This window comes from Oncorhynchus tshawytscha, linkage group LG01, assembly GCF_018296145.1.
Source record: "Oncorhynchus tshawytscha isolate Ot180627B linkage group LG01, Otsh_v2.0, whole genome shotgun sequence".
NCBI classification, from domain to species: Eukaryota; Metazoa; Chordata; class Actinopteri; order Salmoniformes; family Salmonidae; genus Oncorhynchus; species Oncorhynchus tshawytscha.
The window spans coordinates 11944271-11961912 of NC_056429.1; the positions used below are offsets into that span (position 1 = coordinate 11944271).

The 17642-nt window shown below is 44.1% G+C and overlaps 2 protein-coding genes across 4 annotated transcripts in view; both read right to left on the reverse strand.

The window, feature by feature from the left end:
- Positions 1 to 2387: 2387 nt before the first annotated feature.
- Positions 2388 to 7265, reverse strand: gtse1 (G-2 and S-phase expressed 1). The gene is made up of 12 exons (XM_024378337.2): positions 7110 to 7265; positions 6651 to 6744; positions 6270 to 6327; positions 5411 to 6080; positions 5103 to 5264; positions 4799 to 4937; positions 4246 to 4677; positions 4035 to 4104; positions 3656 to 3880; positions 3195 to 3495; positions 2964 to 3080; positions 2388 to 2796 (listed from the first exon to the last, which is right to left on the reverse strand). Exons 2-12 carry the CDS (start codon positions 6670 to 6672, stop codon positions 2704 to 2706), a joined length of 2289 nt encoding a protein of 762 aa, XP_024234105.1. The 5' UTR covers positions 6673 to 6744; positions 7110 to 7265; the 3' UTR covers positions 2388 to 2703.
- Positions 7266 to 8695: 1430 nt separating this feature from the next.
- LOC112217841 (plasma membrane calcium-transporting ATPase 1-like) overlaps positions 8696 to 17642 on the reverse strand; it is a 51748-nt gene continuing 42801 nt past the window's right edge. For all 3 annotated transcript variants that reach the window (XM_024378464.2, XM_024378534.2, XM_024378602.2), the window contains 14 exons: positions 15001 to 15150; positions 14625 to 14839; positions 14281 to 14523; positions 13749 to 13990; positions 13180 to 13417; positions 12766 to 12945; positions 12597 to 12684; positions 12380 to 12486; positions 12056 to 12247; positions 11664 to 11877; positions 11114 to 11325; positions 10906 to 11013; positions 10593 to 10781; positions 8696 to 10422 (listed from right to left, as the gene is read on the reverse strand). In XM_024378464.2, coding sequence (XP_024234232.1) covers positions 10051 to 10422; positions 10593 to 10781; positions 10906 to 11013; positions 11114 to 11325; positions 11664 to 11877; positions 12056 to 12247; positions 12380 to 12486; positions 12597 to 12684; positions 12766 to 12945; positions 13180 to 13417; positions 13749 to 13990; positions 14281 to 14523; positions 14625 to 14839; positions 15001 to 15150 — 2750 coding nt within the window. In that variant the 3' untranslated portion in view covers positions 8696 to 10050. The remainder of the gene's footprint in view (positions 10423 to 10592; positions 10782 to 10905; positions 11014 to 11113; positions 11326 to 11663; positions 11878 to 12055; positions 12248 to 12379; positions 12487 to 12596; positions 12685 to 12765; positions 12946 to 13179; positions 13418 to 13748; positions 13991 to 14280; positions 14524 to 14624; positions 14840 to 15000; positions 15151 to 17642) is intronic.

The window sequence follows — 17642 nt, forward strand, 5'->3', positions numbered from 1 at the left end:
GGAGCCAGACCGCCCACATTGCCATTTTGACAACCACTCCCATTGTTAGGGCAGAGAGACATGTATTTTGTCTGCATGTATATCGATCATCTGTGCACTCTCTCACCGCCCCAGATCTGAAAGCTACCCTGCTCCCCAACTCTAGGCTGCGTTTACACAGGCAACCAAATTATATTTTTGTTCAGTAATTGGTATTTTGACAGATCTGCTCAGATCAGAATTGGACTACTTGTGTAAACGCCGCACTGTTTGTCAGTCAAACGCTGATTCCCAAATCTCAGCAGCCGATCACAATGTACCATGACGTGATGTGGGTAATGTTCTCTAAAAACCTCCTATTTGTACAGGTATATAGTTTTTCTGTGACGTCTCAGACTTAGGTTTGCAAAATTACATTCACATTTTAAAACTGTCCTCATTGTATAACGTATTTAAAAAATCATAAAGAAATTCACAGACAATTGAAGATTGATTAAATGATGTCACCTAGTGGACATACTTTCCTATAGGCCAGGGATCATCTAGATTCGGCTGCGGGACGACTTTTTTCTTGAGAGGATGGTCGGGGGCTGAAGCCCAAACAGATCTACTATTTGACTAAAACATATTCATTTCAAACCTTGCTTGCATTTGTATACAATCACAAGTCTCTATTATGCTGGGAATACTTGGGAACAGATTTCCTAAATTAAAATAACTTGGCGCTGATTTCCTGGTGTTTTTACAGTATTTTCTGTCCAACAATTATTTATTTTTTAATTCATTGGTCAGAAAACTTGGAGGGCCAAATAAAACCACCCGCAGGCCGCCAGTTGGGGAATCCTGCTATAGGAAGAATCTACTATCATGTGGCCTAAAGTTAGCCTGGTTGGGGAATCCTGCTATAGGAAGAATCTACTATCATGTGGCCTAAAGTTAGCCTGGTTGCCAGTCATAGTTTAGATATTACATTCCACTCCTTGTACTCTGTGTCATTTGCCCATGTCTTTGGCGCATGACACAGAGTACAAGGAGTGGAATGTTAGAGACTGATACCCAGACTTGCCTAAATTCTCTCTCCACTACAAATGATTTAATTTTATATATCAAATGTTTGGCATTTCTAAAATGCATCAGAATTTTATATTTCTTGGTACAGACAGGCACACCAGTATTTGTACATCCTGATCTGCACATCTAGCACTCCAGTGTTAATTGATAAATTGTAGTTACTTTGCCACTACGGCCTATTTATTGCCTTACCTCCTAACTTCATATGCACACATTGTATACACATTTTCTATTGTGTTATTGACTTTACGTTTGTTTATCCCATGTGTAACTCTGTGTTGTTTTTGTCGCACTGCTTTGCTGTATCTTGGCCAGGTCACAGTTGTAAATGAGAACTTGTTCTCAACTGGCCTACCTGGTTAAATGAAGGTGAAATAAAATAAAAAATAAGTTGAAAGCATAGAATCATCTAGAACGTCATTGTATTCTGTAGTGTTAAGATTTCCCTTCCCTGGAACTAAGGGGCCGAGAACGAACAATGAAAAACAGCCCCAGACCATTATTCCATCTCCACTAAACTTTACAGTTGACATTATACATTTGGACAGGTAGTCTTCTCCTGGCATCCGCCAAACCCAGATTTGTCAGTTGGACTACCAGATAGTGAATTGTGATTCATCACTCCAGCGAACCTGTTTACACTGCTGGAGTCCAATGGAGGAGAGCTTTACACCACTCCAGCCAATGCTTGGCATGACGCGTGGTGATCTTAGTCTTGTGTGCAGCTGCTCGGCCAAGGAAACCTCTTTCATGAAGCTCCTGACGAACAGTTCTTGTGCTGACATTGCTTCCAAAGGCAGTTTGGAACTCGGTAGTGAGTGTTGCAACCGAGCCAGACGATTTTTACGCACTACAGCACTCTGCGGCAGCTGTTGATCCTAGACGTTTCCATTTCACAAACACAGCCTTTACAGTTGACCGGGGCAGCTCTAGCATGGCAGAAATTTGACAAACTGACATGTTGGAAAGGTGGCATCATATGACGGTGCCACGTTAAGTCACTAAGCTATTCAGTAAAGTCATTCTACTTCCAATGTTAATTTATGGAGATTACATGGCTGTGTTCTCAATTTTATACACCTGTCAGCAAGGGTGTGGCTGAATTAGCCAAATCTACTCATTTGAAGGGGTGTTCACATACTTTTGTATATATAGTGGATGATATCTTATTTATGAGAGCACAACAACATCTGTCTGTGGGCAGGAGCTGTTCAGTCAAAGGCAAACTTCTGGGTGCCAGGCCAATGGTGGAGTAGACTGTCTCAGAAGCAATGAGCACAGGTCAGCTCTCTGGCCCTAATACCAGACCTGCATTCATTTACATGCAAGACTCAGCATCACAATAAGTTAAATGAAGAACATTTATTAGAGCTTTTAAAATAATCACAGAGCTGCAAGACGGTAACAAACAAAAATAAAAAGGTACAGTACCATTCTTAAAAAGAAATCAGATTGGTGACTTACATAGTATACATACTAACAGTCTCGACTTAAAACAATCTTTTCTTAAACCCTTGATCATCAGCAGCTAGTTCTCATTATAAATGTCATTTGTGTGTGGTACAGGCACAAGCACAAGTGTCAGCAGGAAGGCTATTGGAATCAATATACATGTAGAGGAAATGCTGGAATGCTCTATTGCGATATTATTAATCAAAAGGATAAGTTGATCAGGGGTGCTTCATTTAAGGCATGGTCCTTATCTTCTGGACTCCATTTGATCAGGGGCGAGCTCAGGTCAATCAGCTGTAGGTGGGAAAAAAATACACATACAATTACCAGAAATCAGTGTGGTCATGAATCCTGACAACATATGTGATGAGTCAACTGGGTATCATGGCACTGCCTTTCTCAATAGGAATTTTTAAATAGTTTGAGTCAGTCATCATAATGTATGGAGTACATTCTCTCACCTGACCACCAGAGGGCTTCACAGAGGCTGTTCTGATCAGGACAGGAGTGCTGGAGAGGTCAATTAGGAGTTTCTCATAAGGCCTCAACACAGGTGCCGGGGCATCTACCAGCAAAACCTATTGGACAAGACACAACAAAGAACATACAAACGTCATTCAACCAAAGACAAATAACTTATGCAAGCTGAAACAAGAAAACATATCAACTACTTCCACATATCAAGACATTACCTCATTAACATCCTGGGTCTTCATCCAATTGCATTGAGGCTGCTCTAGCAGCTTTTCAGTGTTCTCGAGCTCCTTGGATTCTTCATTCGGCTCAGGGTGGTTGTTTTCCTTGTTAGTAGGAGGAGGCACCTGGTCCACTCCTGGTTCATCCTGACATACCCCCTGCTCCTCTGGATGGGGGACCGTAGCAGGGGTGGGGGGCTGCACCTCTGGCTCGTCCTCCAGGGAAAATGGCTGGACGGTCTCCTCTTCTGGTGCTGCTGCCACCTCCTCTTGGTAGCTCCCTTTCACCTGGGCGGGACTGAAAAAAATAATCATGTTATCACCAACTAGCCTATTTTTATTACATCACAACACCTTACCCTAACACTGATTCATTGTCACTTATGGCAAGACTATTATCTTGGCCCTTTTAGACAGAGTCCAGTGCGGTGGTCCTAGTGTGGCAGCTGCTTTCTCACCTCCAGTAGATGGCCCTCTGGATAGAGGCTGGCCGGATGGCCATGCTCAGGGAAGGCCTGCCTGGCCGTGAAATGCTATTCGGGGTGAGCATGGGGATACCAGAGATCCTCCGGTTCACAGGGGTGGGAAGGGCAGAGGGGTGTCTCATCTTGGGTTGCACTGCCTTGTTCCCCCCAGCAGGGGGCGTCTGGAACAGCTCTGGAACTGGTCGTTTGTGGGGGAGACTGATGGAAGGAGGGGAGGAAGGCATATTCAATGCTAATGGTATGACTAGGATGACTAACATCTTCAGTATTCTAATAATCGTCAATGGTGTACAATTTCCGACTCCAGACACTTAGGAATAAAAAATAATAATTTAAATCCTAGTTACAGTACCTTTCCACACTGCAAGCAGACATCAATCTCTTTGGCTTCATGATGAGAGGGGCATCAGGGGATGAAACAGCTTTGTAGGGAAGACAAATAAATATGTTAACATTTTTGCAAGCAAACAATTATGAGCCTTTCCATTCAGGAACATGACGTAAGACAAGCCAGTGATCAGTAGTAGCTGCTCATAGGTAGCCAACAGTTGACAAGTCCTCACCTTCCAATCTCCTCTTGAACTGACTAGTAGGGGTTGGAGCAATGAACGCCTTGAGTTTGGGGTTGCCCTTGACGACGTCCTTAGTCTTCGCTGAAGATGAGGTGGGGATGTTGGGCACAGAGGACATTCTCTCCATGTTCATCTTTGCTGGGGTCTGGTGCAAGGGGGTGGCTGTGGCCACCGGTTCAACTCTCTTCAAAGGGGTGGACTGAACCGTTTTAAATCGGTCTTGCTCAGAGAGCTTCCTTCCCGGGTCTGAGATGACACGGCGTGCTACTGTGGTGGAAGAGGGCAGCCCCGGAGCTCGGCTGATGAGGGTAGACCTGCAGGTCTTGGTGGCACTCACAACAGGATTGGTGAGTCGGCTCTTGCCAGCGGGCAGGCGGCCATTAGGGCCACTGATGCTGGAGTTGAGGGACGTGCTGAGTTTACCTAAAATCAGAAACAGGTCAGATATTTGCATTGCACTTTCCATACACTTCACATCTTTGAAATGGTTGAACTGTAGACAGCACCTTGAAATTACACCGTGAAGCTCTACACAGGGCCTCACCTTTCCCTGTGGGTGACACAGACAGACTGGAGTTGAAGCTGGACACTGAGGAAGAGGAGGAAGACGTGTTTCTCCTCTGGTCAGTCACTCTCCTGGTCTGAGGGGGGGCTTTGACCACTGACGGAGCCTGCATCCCACTCTGAATAGGACAAGGACATTCATGTTTCAACACCTGCCATTTTATCAGAGGGTATTCACATATTTTACCACCTGATCTGAAGTCTCCTAATATATATATATATGAATTAAGAATTATGTTTAAAATGTCAGTGTCTGATGATATCAGCAAATTCCTCTGGGTTACCTTGCTAGGGGGTACGAGGGTCCTCTTCCCCTGCAGACTGGAGTTGAGGGAGGTGTCGCTGATGTCGGAGGCTATGCTGGCTGTGTCAGAGAGAAGGTCCTCGCAGGAGGCTGCTCTGCTGGAGTTACGACTACCTGGGCTACGCCTCAGCCCCAAGTTACCCTGAAAGAAACAGACTACATGAGTTGAGAAAACTTTCTACAGTACTGATTTGACCTTAGACTATACAGAATGATCTAGGGTGCTATAGGTGTCCTGGAGGGCACGTAGTCTGGCTATGAGGCTAGATATGTTCTAAGAGCCCATACTTTGCTTGGAGGAGCCAGCATGGTGGTCTTCTCAGCATGCTCCGGTCTGGTCTTGGCTGTCTGCAGGGCTGTCGTCACGGTCGCTCCTCGGGCTGCTGGTTGTTGTTTGCTAGGGAGCACCCCGGTGTTGCAGGCCAGCCCTATCCTTCCTCGGAGCACCATCTTGGTCCGAGTCGTAGTCCCCGCTCTCACAGGGCTGGAAGTGCCAACACGGCTCTTAGTGGAGTTAGAAACCCCACCATCCCTTAACAACCGCTGCTGAATAGCAGGAGGGAGCTGCTTCAATGGACTGTCCTGCACACAGAAGGTCTCCCTTTTGATAGGGCTTAGGACAGCATCAACTGGCTTTCTGAACATGCCCAGTTTGGCCCCAGCATCCTGCACAAAGTCTTCTTTCGGTTCTTCTTTACTCAATGTGAGTGTACCGTTGGTTACCCCTACATCAGGGTGCTGCTGGTTGACAACTAGTTGACTGGCTAGTAGGTTGGCTTCCTTGCAGATTTCCTCAAACTTGTCCACAGCCAAATGACTCCAGCTGGGCCCCTCACCCACAGAAGGAAAACTGCTGACGTTTTCCTTGACAATGGTCTCCAGACCGACGGAGATACACCTCTCCTTGTGACAGACCGGACCAACAAAAACCTCGTCATCGTCTTCATCTCCTCTTGAGCTTTAAACAAGGGGGAATGATTTTACAATGTTATTTTTCATATGTAAGTGATGTAACATTTCCCAAGTAAAATGTATAGACAATGGTAGTATCAAATACAAAGACAGATTGTGAGTACAGTGGCAATGCATTCAAGAGAGAAATGCATACAAACCAAAGAAATGGAAATCAAAGATATCTGACACCAACCTGGCAGGTGAGAGTGAAACGTCAAAATCAAACTTCTCTTCAGCCAATGAGAAGAATTCTTGTGGGAAAGGAACAAGGACATTTAAACAAACACTGCACCAAAAAAATAAAATCATTTGATAGGAAGAACAGTGTTTGTCTCGCTACTAATAGTACATGAACCATGGGGGTTGGTCGGCTCACTTGAGGTGACGATCTCTCAGTGATTTTCTTGAAGGTCTAACTAACCTAGTTATGTCACAATCATATGCGACTTTGTGAACTCGACGGCCCAAACTTGGGGGTCTGGCTCATGGACTTTAACGTTAAACAGTTGACAATGTGAATAGCAATGGAATAAATTATAGTTAACAAGAAATAAGGATAAGAAAGCTGAGTTACCGCTGTTGGCATGGGAATCCATACTCCTCGCGGGACTAGGACAGGTCGCTAGGGCCCAGAGTGCAGATGTAGTAGTAGGTTAACGTTAGTCGTCCTTCACAGGGAAAAGAGGAATTGAAAACGTATGAAAAACAGTGATAGAGAAGCTAGCTAAAAGCTAACGTTATATCTAATAAATCTACGTTAACATTAACTAGCTAGTTTTGACTGACTAGCATGTATTATGAACATAACTAGCTAACATATCATAATTCATTTACATTGTTGGTTAGCTAGCTAACTTTAGCCCAATCCTTATTTTAGTTGGTAATGTATTTGTAGCCGTTTTAAAAATGTATCTAGTTAGCAGTAATCTAGCTAACGCGTTAGCTGGCACGACATACAATAAAATGCATCTGGCTAGCTACGTAGGTCGTTATGACGAATTTCGTATTTCCAATACATCCAAACAGCACCTACCGTCTTATGTTAGTAAATAAGTTTGCTAGTTATATTCTGCTAAATCGATGTCATGCAGTTCAACATCTGTTTCAAAAACATGCATTTGGTCCGCGAGTAAGAGATATTTCAAATTTCGTGAACAAACAAGTCCATGTGACATGCAGGCTACCTCGACATTGGTTGAAACGTCTGGCATAAGCGACACCAGAGCGCTACTGGGAATTGTAGTCATTTTGCCTTTACATTTTTATTTAACCTTTATTTTGACTGGGCGAAAACATAAATATAAAGTATGTAGCCTACAAATACTTTCTTTTGCAGGGGTATCTGTTCTTACTTGAGTATTTATATGTTTTACTTTTATTTTTACTCAACTAGCTACATTCCTAGCTAACGTTACATTTCTTTAAAAATGTATGTACTTTTTACTCCGATACATTTATAATTCCTGGTGGAATTTATGTGATGCAAAAATGCATCACATAAACTGAAATTGAAGAGTGTAGAATTTCAGCAACCAGGAAATGACAGAGCGATTTCTACATTGACGCTTGTATCAGCCAGTCTACCATTTTTCGTTGCGTTGTGCTCGAGGAGATGGCCACACTTTCTTGTGATGCCAATATAAGAGAGGGAGGGTGGTTTTCCCTCTTCGGTCTGTCTTTTTTTGTCAGAAAGTCTGCATTTTAGAATGCGATTTTGTATTGGCCAAAATGTTTGTTTAGTGAAAAAAGATTCTGAAACACTAGCATTCCACTCTATTACTGCAGAAATATTATGCACATTTTCTGAAATTACAATCCAAAAATTCTACATGTAGCTCCTTTAAGGAGGAATTTTTCGCTTTTACTTCAGTCATTTTCTGTTAAGAGATGTCACTTAAACTCAGGTATGACAGGTATTACTTTTTCAATAATAGACTATTATAATACTAGCATTGCGAACAGGGAGAACCAGATACCGGTTGGCCTATAATGGTGTGGTGTGGATTTTTTCAGAGACACTGATGGCCAAATTCAATAGCCTTTTTAAATGAACTGAGTGTTGCAATAATGACTGAATGTTGAGAAAAAGTTTTACAAATATAGAGGGCAGATTCAAAACCATTTAGGTAAGCTAAATAATTCATTTTATTTTCAAAACCATACACATTACTCAACAAGTTTTGAAAATGAATATCGACCACAACAGCCATTGCTTAAAATAAACAGACACAAAGTACTTTATTACCAAATATTGAGATAAAAAAAAATCCTTATAGAGGTGGATAAACAGTAATTCCCAATGTTGAATGAAACTACAGAGAAACAAACAAAAGTTGCTTATGGAATCTTTCTTCATTGTTTACCATCTACAGTACTTCCATTGGATTGGGATTTATACCTTCTTTCTTCTTAATATGAAGTTTGAAATTGCAATACAGGGAAGAAATCCCAAATAAATATGTCCGTATCTCAGAGTAGAAGTGCTGATCTAGGATCAGTTGAATATTTTAGATCATAATGAACCAGATTAAAAGGACAGATCCTAGATCAGCACTCCTACTCTGAGATGGTTTATGGATATGGCCCCTGGATTCCAGAATCCCCCCCCAAAAAAAAAAACCTCTGTTTTGAATCCTTTTCAATTCTGCCTCCAAAATGATGATACCCTGACTTTTGTGAGGGATGAAAACTACTTAGTTTTCTTGAAGAAGATACAAAGCTAGGCTATATTTTACAAAATATTAAGTCTCTCTGAAGGAGGTTATATGCAATAAAGTACTCTGTGCCGAGAGTCTAAAGTCCCCTGTATCTTGCGTAGTCTCTATGTTTCCTGGAGGGTATTTCAAAAAGCAGAATCAATATGGTAGTCAACTTTAAATAATAACAACCCAAATCTCCCAGGTCAGTTCACGGGAGAGGTCAAATGGAAAGGGACATCAATGGGTAAGTATTACTTTATCAACTAACTATACATGTTCATGATGTAGAGAATCAAGTTATATCAGTTAGCTGGGCAAACACTTTGATCCTATTTGTGAAATACAACCCAGGTCATCAAAACCATTCAGCACATTAAACATCTTTGAAATACGTGGTTTTTGATCAGGCAACAACCTACTCCTGATTTAAAATGGTAAAAAATGACTTAAAACCAACAATACACTCACTTCACATAATTATCTCTACAGACACATTGTACAGTATGTATAGTATGTATAGTATCCTTGATTCATAATGAGCCTTTCCATGGAGTCGGTGCTTATCATCTGTGGTCTAGATTTATAGCACTAGTGACAAATGGAAGCTCCACTTTCCAGTAAACATGAAATGTAGTTTTGGAATGATTGGGAACAGAGTGAATATTTACAGTGTGGAATTGTGTACATGGATATTTGTGGTTGTTTTCCAGTTATTCTAACCTCTCCTAATAGACCATAAAACCACCTCTTCTTATTTTGCTAGATATTTCTATGTACCTAGCAAAATACATACCAAATAGAACTTGCAGGCAAAATAGTTCAGTTTCAATAGAAACCTGTTTTCTCCTAAAAAACAGCAATATCTAAAATACAGTATATATTTTTTTAATTTCACAGCCCCACGTTGTACATGTTATTACGTAGGTCTTTCACAGACAATCAAAGTTTCACAAATGTGTAAACAGGTCTGCTTTCACAACATGAATGAAATCGTAAAAATATACATAGCCAATGCATGAATTCTTTAGAAGTATTGCTGATGTACAGCAATGCGTCCCAGCCTCCCTGTTCATTCAATTTCTTTTTTTAAGCGTAGTCTATAATTCTTTCATTCAAAATATGCACCCCTCCATCGATACAAGACTATAAAAGCTGAAATATCTGATGTCCTCAATTCCAGTCCAAACCAAAACTTCTAGAAGCCTCCTCTCCCCACGTCTTGGTATTGTTAAGTGGGCTGAGGTCAGTGGGCCATTACTGGTACTACGGTCCAGCTCAGAGGGAGGTCTCCAGGCTGTTCAGCGGGCTCCCAGGGCACGCCGGAAGCACAGCACTCTCAGGATTCCCGCTAATCTTTGGGCTCTCCTTGTGGAGGGGGATGACCATGTCCACAGCGTTATTGTTCTGGTTGGGCGAGGACGGGAGGGTGGCCAGCTTGGAGTGTGGGGGCAGAGTCTGTGCAGCGTTGCGCTTGGTGGGAGCATCGTCCTCCCCCTCTGTGTCGTCGATGAGTGGGATCTGTGGCTCTGAGTCTTCTATCCTGAACTCTGGGGTTGTCATGAAGTTGTGGATGGAGTTGCGGGACTCCGGGGTCTCCAGACCCTCGTAGGGGGACATAGTGTCTCGGAAGGCATTCACTACGCGGATCTGGACAGTTTGGGGACAAAGACGCAGTCAAAATATGAGTATTGAGACCCCATTGAAAGTTAATAAAGCACAATACTGAGTTTGTATCCAGGCCAATGGTAGCTACGTTTTGGTGTAAAGCTGAGGGATGATTATGAGCTGAGATGTAATTGTGAGTTGACCATACATACCTGAGTCTGGATCCTGCCTAGACCTCTGCACCAGAGGACCTGTCCCCTCCTCATCTCCATCTCAGCGTGGTCAATCTCATCCAGGTCCTCCATCTCCTCCAGCTCCTCCTCAGGGATCTCCTCCTGCTGCGTGCCATGGCCTGCAGACTTCAGGAACTTCAGCCGGCTGGTGGGGACAGTGGTGACTACCTATAAATGAGACACAAACTCAAATGTTGAACTCATTTGTGACAAAACTTTTTTTTGTCATTTAATAACAGGCAAGTAGATCACAGGGACTTTGAAGGACATTAGAAACCAGCAATAAGCTCACCTGGCCCCACAGTAGACATCCAAAGCCCAAGAAGACACACCAGAGCCATTGGTCGATGGTGAGGCACACACAGCTGAAAGGTTTCCCTCCAAACTGCACTATCACAATCTGGATGACAAAACACAGGGTGATTGGAGAGCAATGTTACTTTCTTTCCAATATGAAATCCCCTGTGTGAATTTCCTGTATAGATCTTAATGCTGCTCACCTGGATGACGAACGTTCCGAACACAATGGAGCAGAAGATCATGTTTTTGAAGATGCCGTCAAAGACGTTGCGCTCGCCGTGGATCTTGCGGGCGTTGATCTCATTGAAGAGTTGCATCATGACGAAGGTGTTGAAGACAATTGTGTAATGTTCTGAGGGAGGGGCGTGGAGTGGTGCGTACCTCCCACTGTCAATGTCGAACATCTGCTCCCCTGTGGTGGAAACATACAGTGAGGGGGAAAAGTATTTGATCCCCAGATGATTTTGAACGTTTGCCCACTGACAAAGAAATTATCAGTCTATAATTTTAATGGTAGGTTTATTTGAACAGTGAGAGACAGAATAATAACCAACAAATCAAAAATGTTATAAATTGATTTGCATTTTAATGAGGGAAATAAGTATTTGACCCCCTCTCAATACAATACATTTGCTTTCATAACTTTATCAAGAACAAAGTTGGAGGGAAAGAGGGGAAAAAAATACATGAACTTTAGTGTCAATGTCCAATTGGCACGACTAATTGAATTGACCCCCAGGCGGTACTCACCGGCGAACAGCAGAGTGAAGATGATGGTGAGCTGGTAGACAGCGTGGCCCAGGATGTTCTTCATCATGGTTCGAGAGATGAGGGGCTTGTTGCGGCCGTACGGCTTCCTCAGCAGGAGAGACTCAGTTGGGGGCTCAGTGGCCAGGGCCAGCGAGGCAAAGGTGTCCATGATCAGGTTCACCCACAGCATCTGGACAGCTTTGAGAGGAGAGTCCTGAGGGGAGATGTAGTTTGAGTTATGTATAGCTCTCCACTTTTCAAAGACAGTTGTAACTTGTAGAGTAGATAATAAAAACTCCCTATAGGCAGTTAGACTCTCTCTGTGCCTCAATTTTACAAGCAGAAAGGTAAGATGGGAAGAATGGACATGGCAGAAATAGAGAGTGTCTCACCTGTGTGATGCAGGCTCCGGTGAAGGCCACAATGACAGCCACCACATTAACCGTCAGCTGGAACTGGAGAAACTTTGAGATGCTATCGTAGACGTTCCGTCCCCACATCACCGCCTTGACGATGCTGCTGAAGTTGTCATCTGTCAGGATGATGTCTGAGGCCTCTTTGGCCACATCCGTGCCTGCAATGCCCTGTGGGAACATCATGTCACAGCGTATTAGTCACAGCACCAAAAGTATCCGTCTGGTTGAATGAGAGAGAGAACCTACTCATATAATATTGATGGGACATAACATGTGCCAGATCTTGGAGTATAATAATACCATGGCAAATCCAACATCAGCTTTCTTCAAGGCAGGGCCGTCATTAGTACCATCTCCTGTTACAGCAACAACTTGTCTTGGTTCTTGTACAGTACTATCCATTATACCTGTGAACAGAGGCAAGCATCATCCCTTTAAATAATATGTGAGACCTAAAAATGTATCTGTAACTTTCCAAACATAGTGATGAATAGAAGAAAAAAAAACACAAACATACCTTTCACTAAAGTATGTTTGTCAGTGGGTGAGGATCTTGCAAGCACACGGAGTTTGGGCCAAATCTTATCAATGCGCTCCTGCTCAATCTGGAAGTAGACATTCCTTGGGTTACTCTATCATCCCATTTCTTTTACAGAAACAGTTCTATTTTGTGAGAGGAATATTACCTCTCCCAGTTCATTTCTAATTCGTCGGTTGAACTCTTTGCCGTCTATACAGAGGAAGTCATCTCCGGGCTGCAGTATGCCACACTTGCTAGCGATGGCCCGAGCCGTGTTGATGTTGTCCCCTGTGACCATGCGCACCGTGATGCCAGCACGCTGACACCTCTTAATGGCGTCAGGGACCTAGGGTGGAAGAAGAATACCTTACTGTCCATTTTTTCTCTTCAGATTATGGAAATGTGTGTTTTGCTTATAATTCAATGCCCCAGAGACACACTCACAAACACCTGCTTTCCTTTTTAGAGTGATTATACATGTACACTGTTGAGGGTTATAGCAACACAAACATTTACCTTCTTCAATTAATTAGACGTTTGCAACAAGGACCTTTTGTTTGGGCTCCAATGGCCCTTTTACCTCTGGCCGTACGGGGTCCTCGATGCCCACCACACACAAACAGGTGAGGCCGGTGAGGATGTCAGTTTCGTTTTCCCAGTCAGGCTCGCCGTCAGCAGGGGGGAAGTCCCTGTAGGCCAGGCAGATGGTCCTGAGGCCCTCGGAGGCCATGGGCTCGATCACCTTCTTCACCACGTGATCTCTGTCCCTGGACTTAAAGACCTTAGCCTCCCCATTGGCTGTCATGATCTTACAACACCTGTGTTGAGATAAAGAGGGAATTTATTTTAGGTTTATATTAGGTTTATATTAAGTTTATATACCTTATATATTAGGTTTATATTTATATACTGTATATATTAGGTTTATATTTATATTAGGTTTATATACTGTATATATTAGGTTTATATTTATATACTGTATATATTAGGTTTATATTGATATTAAGTTTATATACGGTATATATTAGGTTTATATTTATATACCGTATATATTAGGTTTATATTTATATTAGGTTTCTAATATTTCTGACAAATAATACTGAGCAAGTTAATTTGCACGAAAGGGAAAAACAGAAAGTCCCGGCCTACTTCTTCAGGAGGATCTCTGATGCTCCTTTGCTGAACATGCGGTAGCTCCCATCTGCGTTCTTTAGCACCGTGCTCATGGACTTCCTGACTGAGTTGAAGGTGTAGACCTTGAAGAGCTTCTCCTCTGGGACCTCATTGCGGATGGTCATATAGTCCCGTCTTAGATCCAAGGCAAAGCCCAGCAAGGCACATTCAGTCTTGTTGCCCACTTGGCGCGGCAGCCCGCCCTCCTTCTCAGGAGACTGAGACAAACCATTTACACATTAAGGTCAGTTCCAAACTTCAAATCAACTAACATAAATTCAATTCTTTACAAATATTTCCCATTGATATCAATGCATGATCGAAATGAAAGTCTAAGTACCCAGATCTCAAGAGGATTTGGCTCTGGCTTGAAATCCCTGACCTGGCACTCAATGTATTTAAACAGATGTCAATAAAAGATTGCCAAGAAAATAGCTTTATTGCAGATCTTTTTGTGTTCTGTTTGCCAGAGTTGAAAATCTCAACAGAGTGAAATATTTTCACTTACCATGATCTTGGAAGTGTAAGCACAGTTGACTCCGATGCCCATAACGAGCAGGTCCAAGACTTTGCCTGGGATGAGGTCAGGCTCAGGAACCACCCTGTAGTGCCTGTCTCCCAGATAAGCCTGGACCACGGTCATCCTGTTCATGGTTAATGTCCCCGTTTTGTCAGAGCAGATGGCTGTGGCGTTGCCCATGGTTTCACAGGCATCCAGGTGCCTCACCAGGTTGTTGTCTTTCATCATTTTCTGAAGAAGAGAGGAGGCTATTATTTGTGATCTGGCAATGGGTTTCTTAATTACTCCTGTCTGAATTATACATACTGTGTTAACCTGGTAGTGATACCTACTTTGACAGAGTAGGCCAATGAGATGGTGACGGCCAAGGGGAGACCTTCGGGCACGGCCACCACTAGCACAGTTACACCTATGATGAAGAACTTGACACAGAACTGTATGTAGATGGGTGTGCAGTCCGCGACCCATGGAAGGCCCTGGATCCAGAAAGTGTCCACCATAAACAGAGTTATCAGGATGATTACTGTCAATCCCGACATGAACAGGCCTGGACAGGTGAAAGGATAGGAGTGAACACAATGAAAGAGGAAAATATCTTTAATAATTACAAACTGAGACAATCTGCTGTGGAAATCAGAATTCAGAATTCCAAATTTTTTCCAAATTTTGCTTGGTTGAAATAGAGGGCTTCCCTTGTGATGGTCTTACCTGCTTTGCCGATCTGCACTGCTAATTTGGTCAACTTCCCCTGGAGCACAGACTTTTCCTTCTTCGGTAGGTTGGCTTTCTTCTTCTCCTCTCCTCCATCGTCACTGTTTAGGGGCTGCATTTCCACGCCTGCACCACCCTTAGACTTACCTGAGGGAGACAAGAGGATGGGTTCAAATGACATTAAGTTGAAATAGAGACATTTTGGGAAACATCGGGTTCACATCTAATTCACAACATGGGCCCATCAAAATGAATTTCCTCAGAGATGACAAGAGTGTAACTATACTCCCAGAATAACTATACTCTGTAACTATACTCACTGAGTAACTATGCTCTCCGAGTAACTAACTATACTCCATTAGTAACTAACTATACTCCAGAAGTGGATATATTCCAGAGTAACTAACTATACTCTCTGAGTAACTAACTATACACCCTAAGCAACTACACTCCCTGAGTAAATAACTATACTACCTGAATAATTAGACTCTCTGAGTAACTAACTATACTCCCTGAGTAACTAACAATAGTCCTTGAGTAACTATACTCCCTGAATAATTGTACTCCCTGAGTGTAAGGAATAAAATAAGGAATAAGGCAGTAAAAACCAGGAGAAATCTACTTCTACAGTATCAAACTTGTCACGCCCTGACCCTGAGAGCCTTTTTATGTCTCTGTTTTGGTTTGTGATTTGGGCTGGGCGTTCTATGTTTTGATTTTCTACGTTTTCTATTTCTTTGTGTTTGGCCGGGTATGGTTCTCAATCAGGGACAGCTGTCTATCGTTGTCTCTGATTGGGAATCATACTTAGGCAGCCTTTTTCCCTGTTGGTTTTGTGGGAAGTTGTCTTTGTTAGGGGTATTATAGCCCTTGTAAGCGTCATGGTCGTTTTTGTTATTTTTGTTTGCGACATTATCAAATAAAAAGAAAATGTACGCTCACCACACTGCACCTTGGTGTCATTCCGACGATGGCTGTGACAGAACTTCCTACCACCAAAGGACCAAGCAGTGTGGTGAAAGGGACTCCTGGACATGGGGGGAGATCCTGGACAGTAAGGGACCCTGGAGGCAGGCTGGGGAGTATCGCTGCCCAAAGGAGGAGATGACTGCAGCGAAGGAGGACCGGCGGCGATATGAGGAGGCTAACCATCGAAGCAGGCAGGAGAGGCAGCCCCCCCAAAATTTGGGGGAGGGGGCACAAGGGGAGATTGGCGGAGTCGGGTTATAGACCTGAGCCAACTCCCCGTGCTTACCGTGGGGACCAGCCAGGGCGGATTGTGCCAACTCAGAGCTCTTGGTCTCCGGTGCCACGCAAGAATGGGCATCCAGCCAGGGCGGATTGTGCCAACTCTCAGAGCTCTTGGTCTTCAGCCAAAAGGGTGCGCTGTGACTGCTCAGTGCGTCCCCCACAGCCCGGTTTGACCTGTGCCTGCCCGGGAGGTGCCGGGCTAAAGTGGGCATTCAGCCAAAGGAGAGGTGCACGTGTTAAGCACCAGATCTCCAGTGCTCCCCCACAGCCCGGTTTGACCTGTGCCTGCACTCGGGAGGTGCCGGGCTAAAGTGGGCATTCAGCCTGGAAGAGTGGTGCCAGGGATAAGCACCAGATCTCCAGTGCTCCCCCAAAGCCCGGTTTGACCTGTGCCTGCGCTCGGGAGGTGCCGGGCTAAATTGGGCATTCAGCCTGGAAGAGTGGTGCCAGGGATAAGCACCAGATCTCCAGTGCTCCCCCAAAGCCCGGTTTGACCTGTGCCTGCACTCGGGAGGTGCCGGGCTAAAGTGGGCATTCAGCCTGGAAGAGTGGTGCCAGGGATAAGCACCAGATCTCCAGTGCTCCCCCAAAGCCCGGTTCAACCTGTGCCTGCGCTCGGGAGGTGCCGGGCTAAAGTGGGCATTCAGCCTGGAAGAGTGGTGCCAGGGATAAGCACCAGATCTCCAGTGCTCCCCCACAGCCCGGTTCATCCTGTGCCTGCTCCCAGAACCAGGCCTCCTGTATGCCTTCCCAGCCTGGAGGGCCCTGTGGCAGCCCCACGCACCAGGCTGCCTATACGTCTCCTCCCATCAGTGATGATCCACAGTCCGGGGCCCGCAGCGAGGATCCTCAGTCCAGGGCCAGCAGCGAGGGTCCCCAGTCCGGGGCCAGCAGCGAGGGTCCCCAGTCCGGGGCCCGCAACGAGGGTCCCCACACCAGAGGCGCCACTCTATTTTGGCTTGGTCAGGGTGTGATTTGGGGTGGGCGTTCTATGTTCTTATTTCCTATGTTTTCTATTTCTTTGTGTTTGGCCGGGTATGGTTCTCAATCAGGGACATCTGTCTATCGTTGTCTCTGATTGGGAATCATACTTTGGCAGCCTTTTCCCTGTTGGTTTTGTGGGAAGTTGTCTTTGTTAGGGGTACTATAGCCCTTGTAAGCTTCACAGTCGTTTTTTTTGGTTGTTTGTTTTTGTTGGCGACATTATCAAATAAAAAGAAAATGTACGCTCACCACGCTGCACTTTGGTCTACTTCTCATGACGACCGTGACAATACTGTAACATTCCCTTCAGTTCTCTCTTTATTTTTTCCAGATACATTAGAAAAAAAGTCAAAAATGAGCAAACATGAGCACCTCATAATACAATAATTGTAATAAGAATTGTT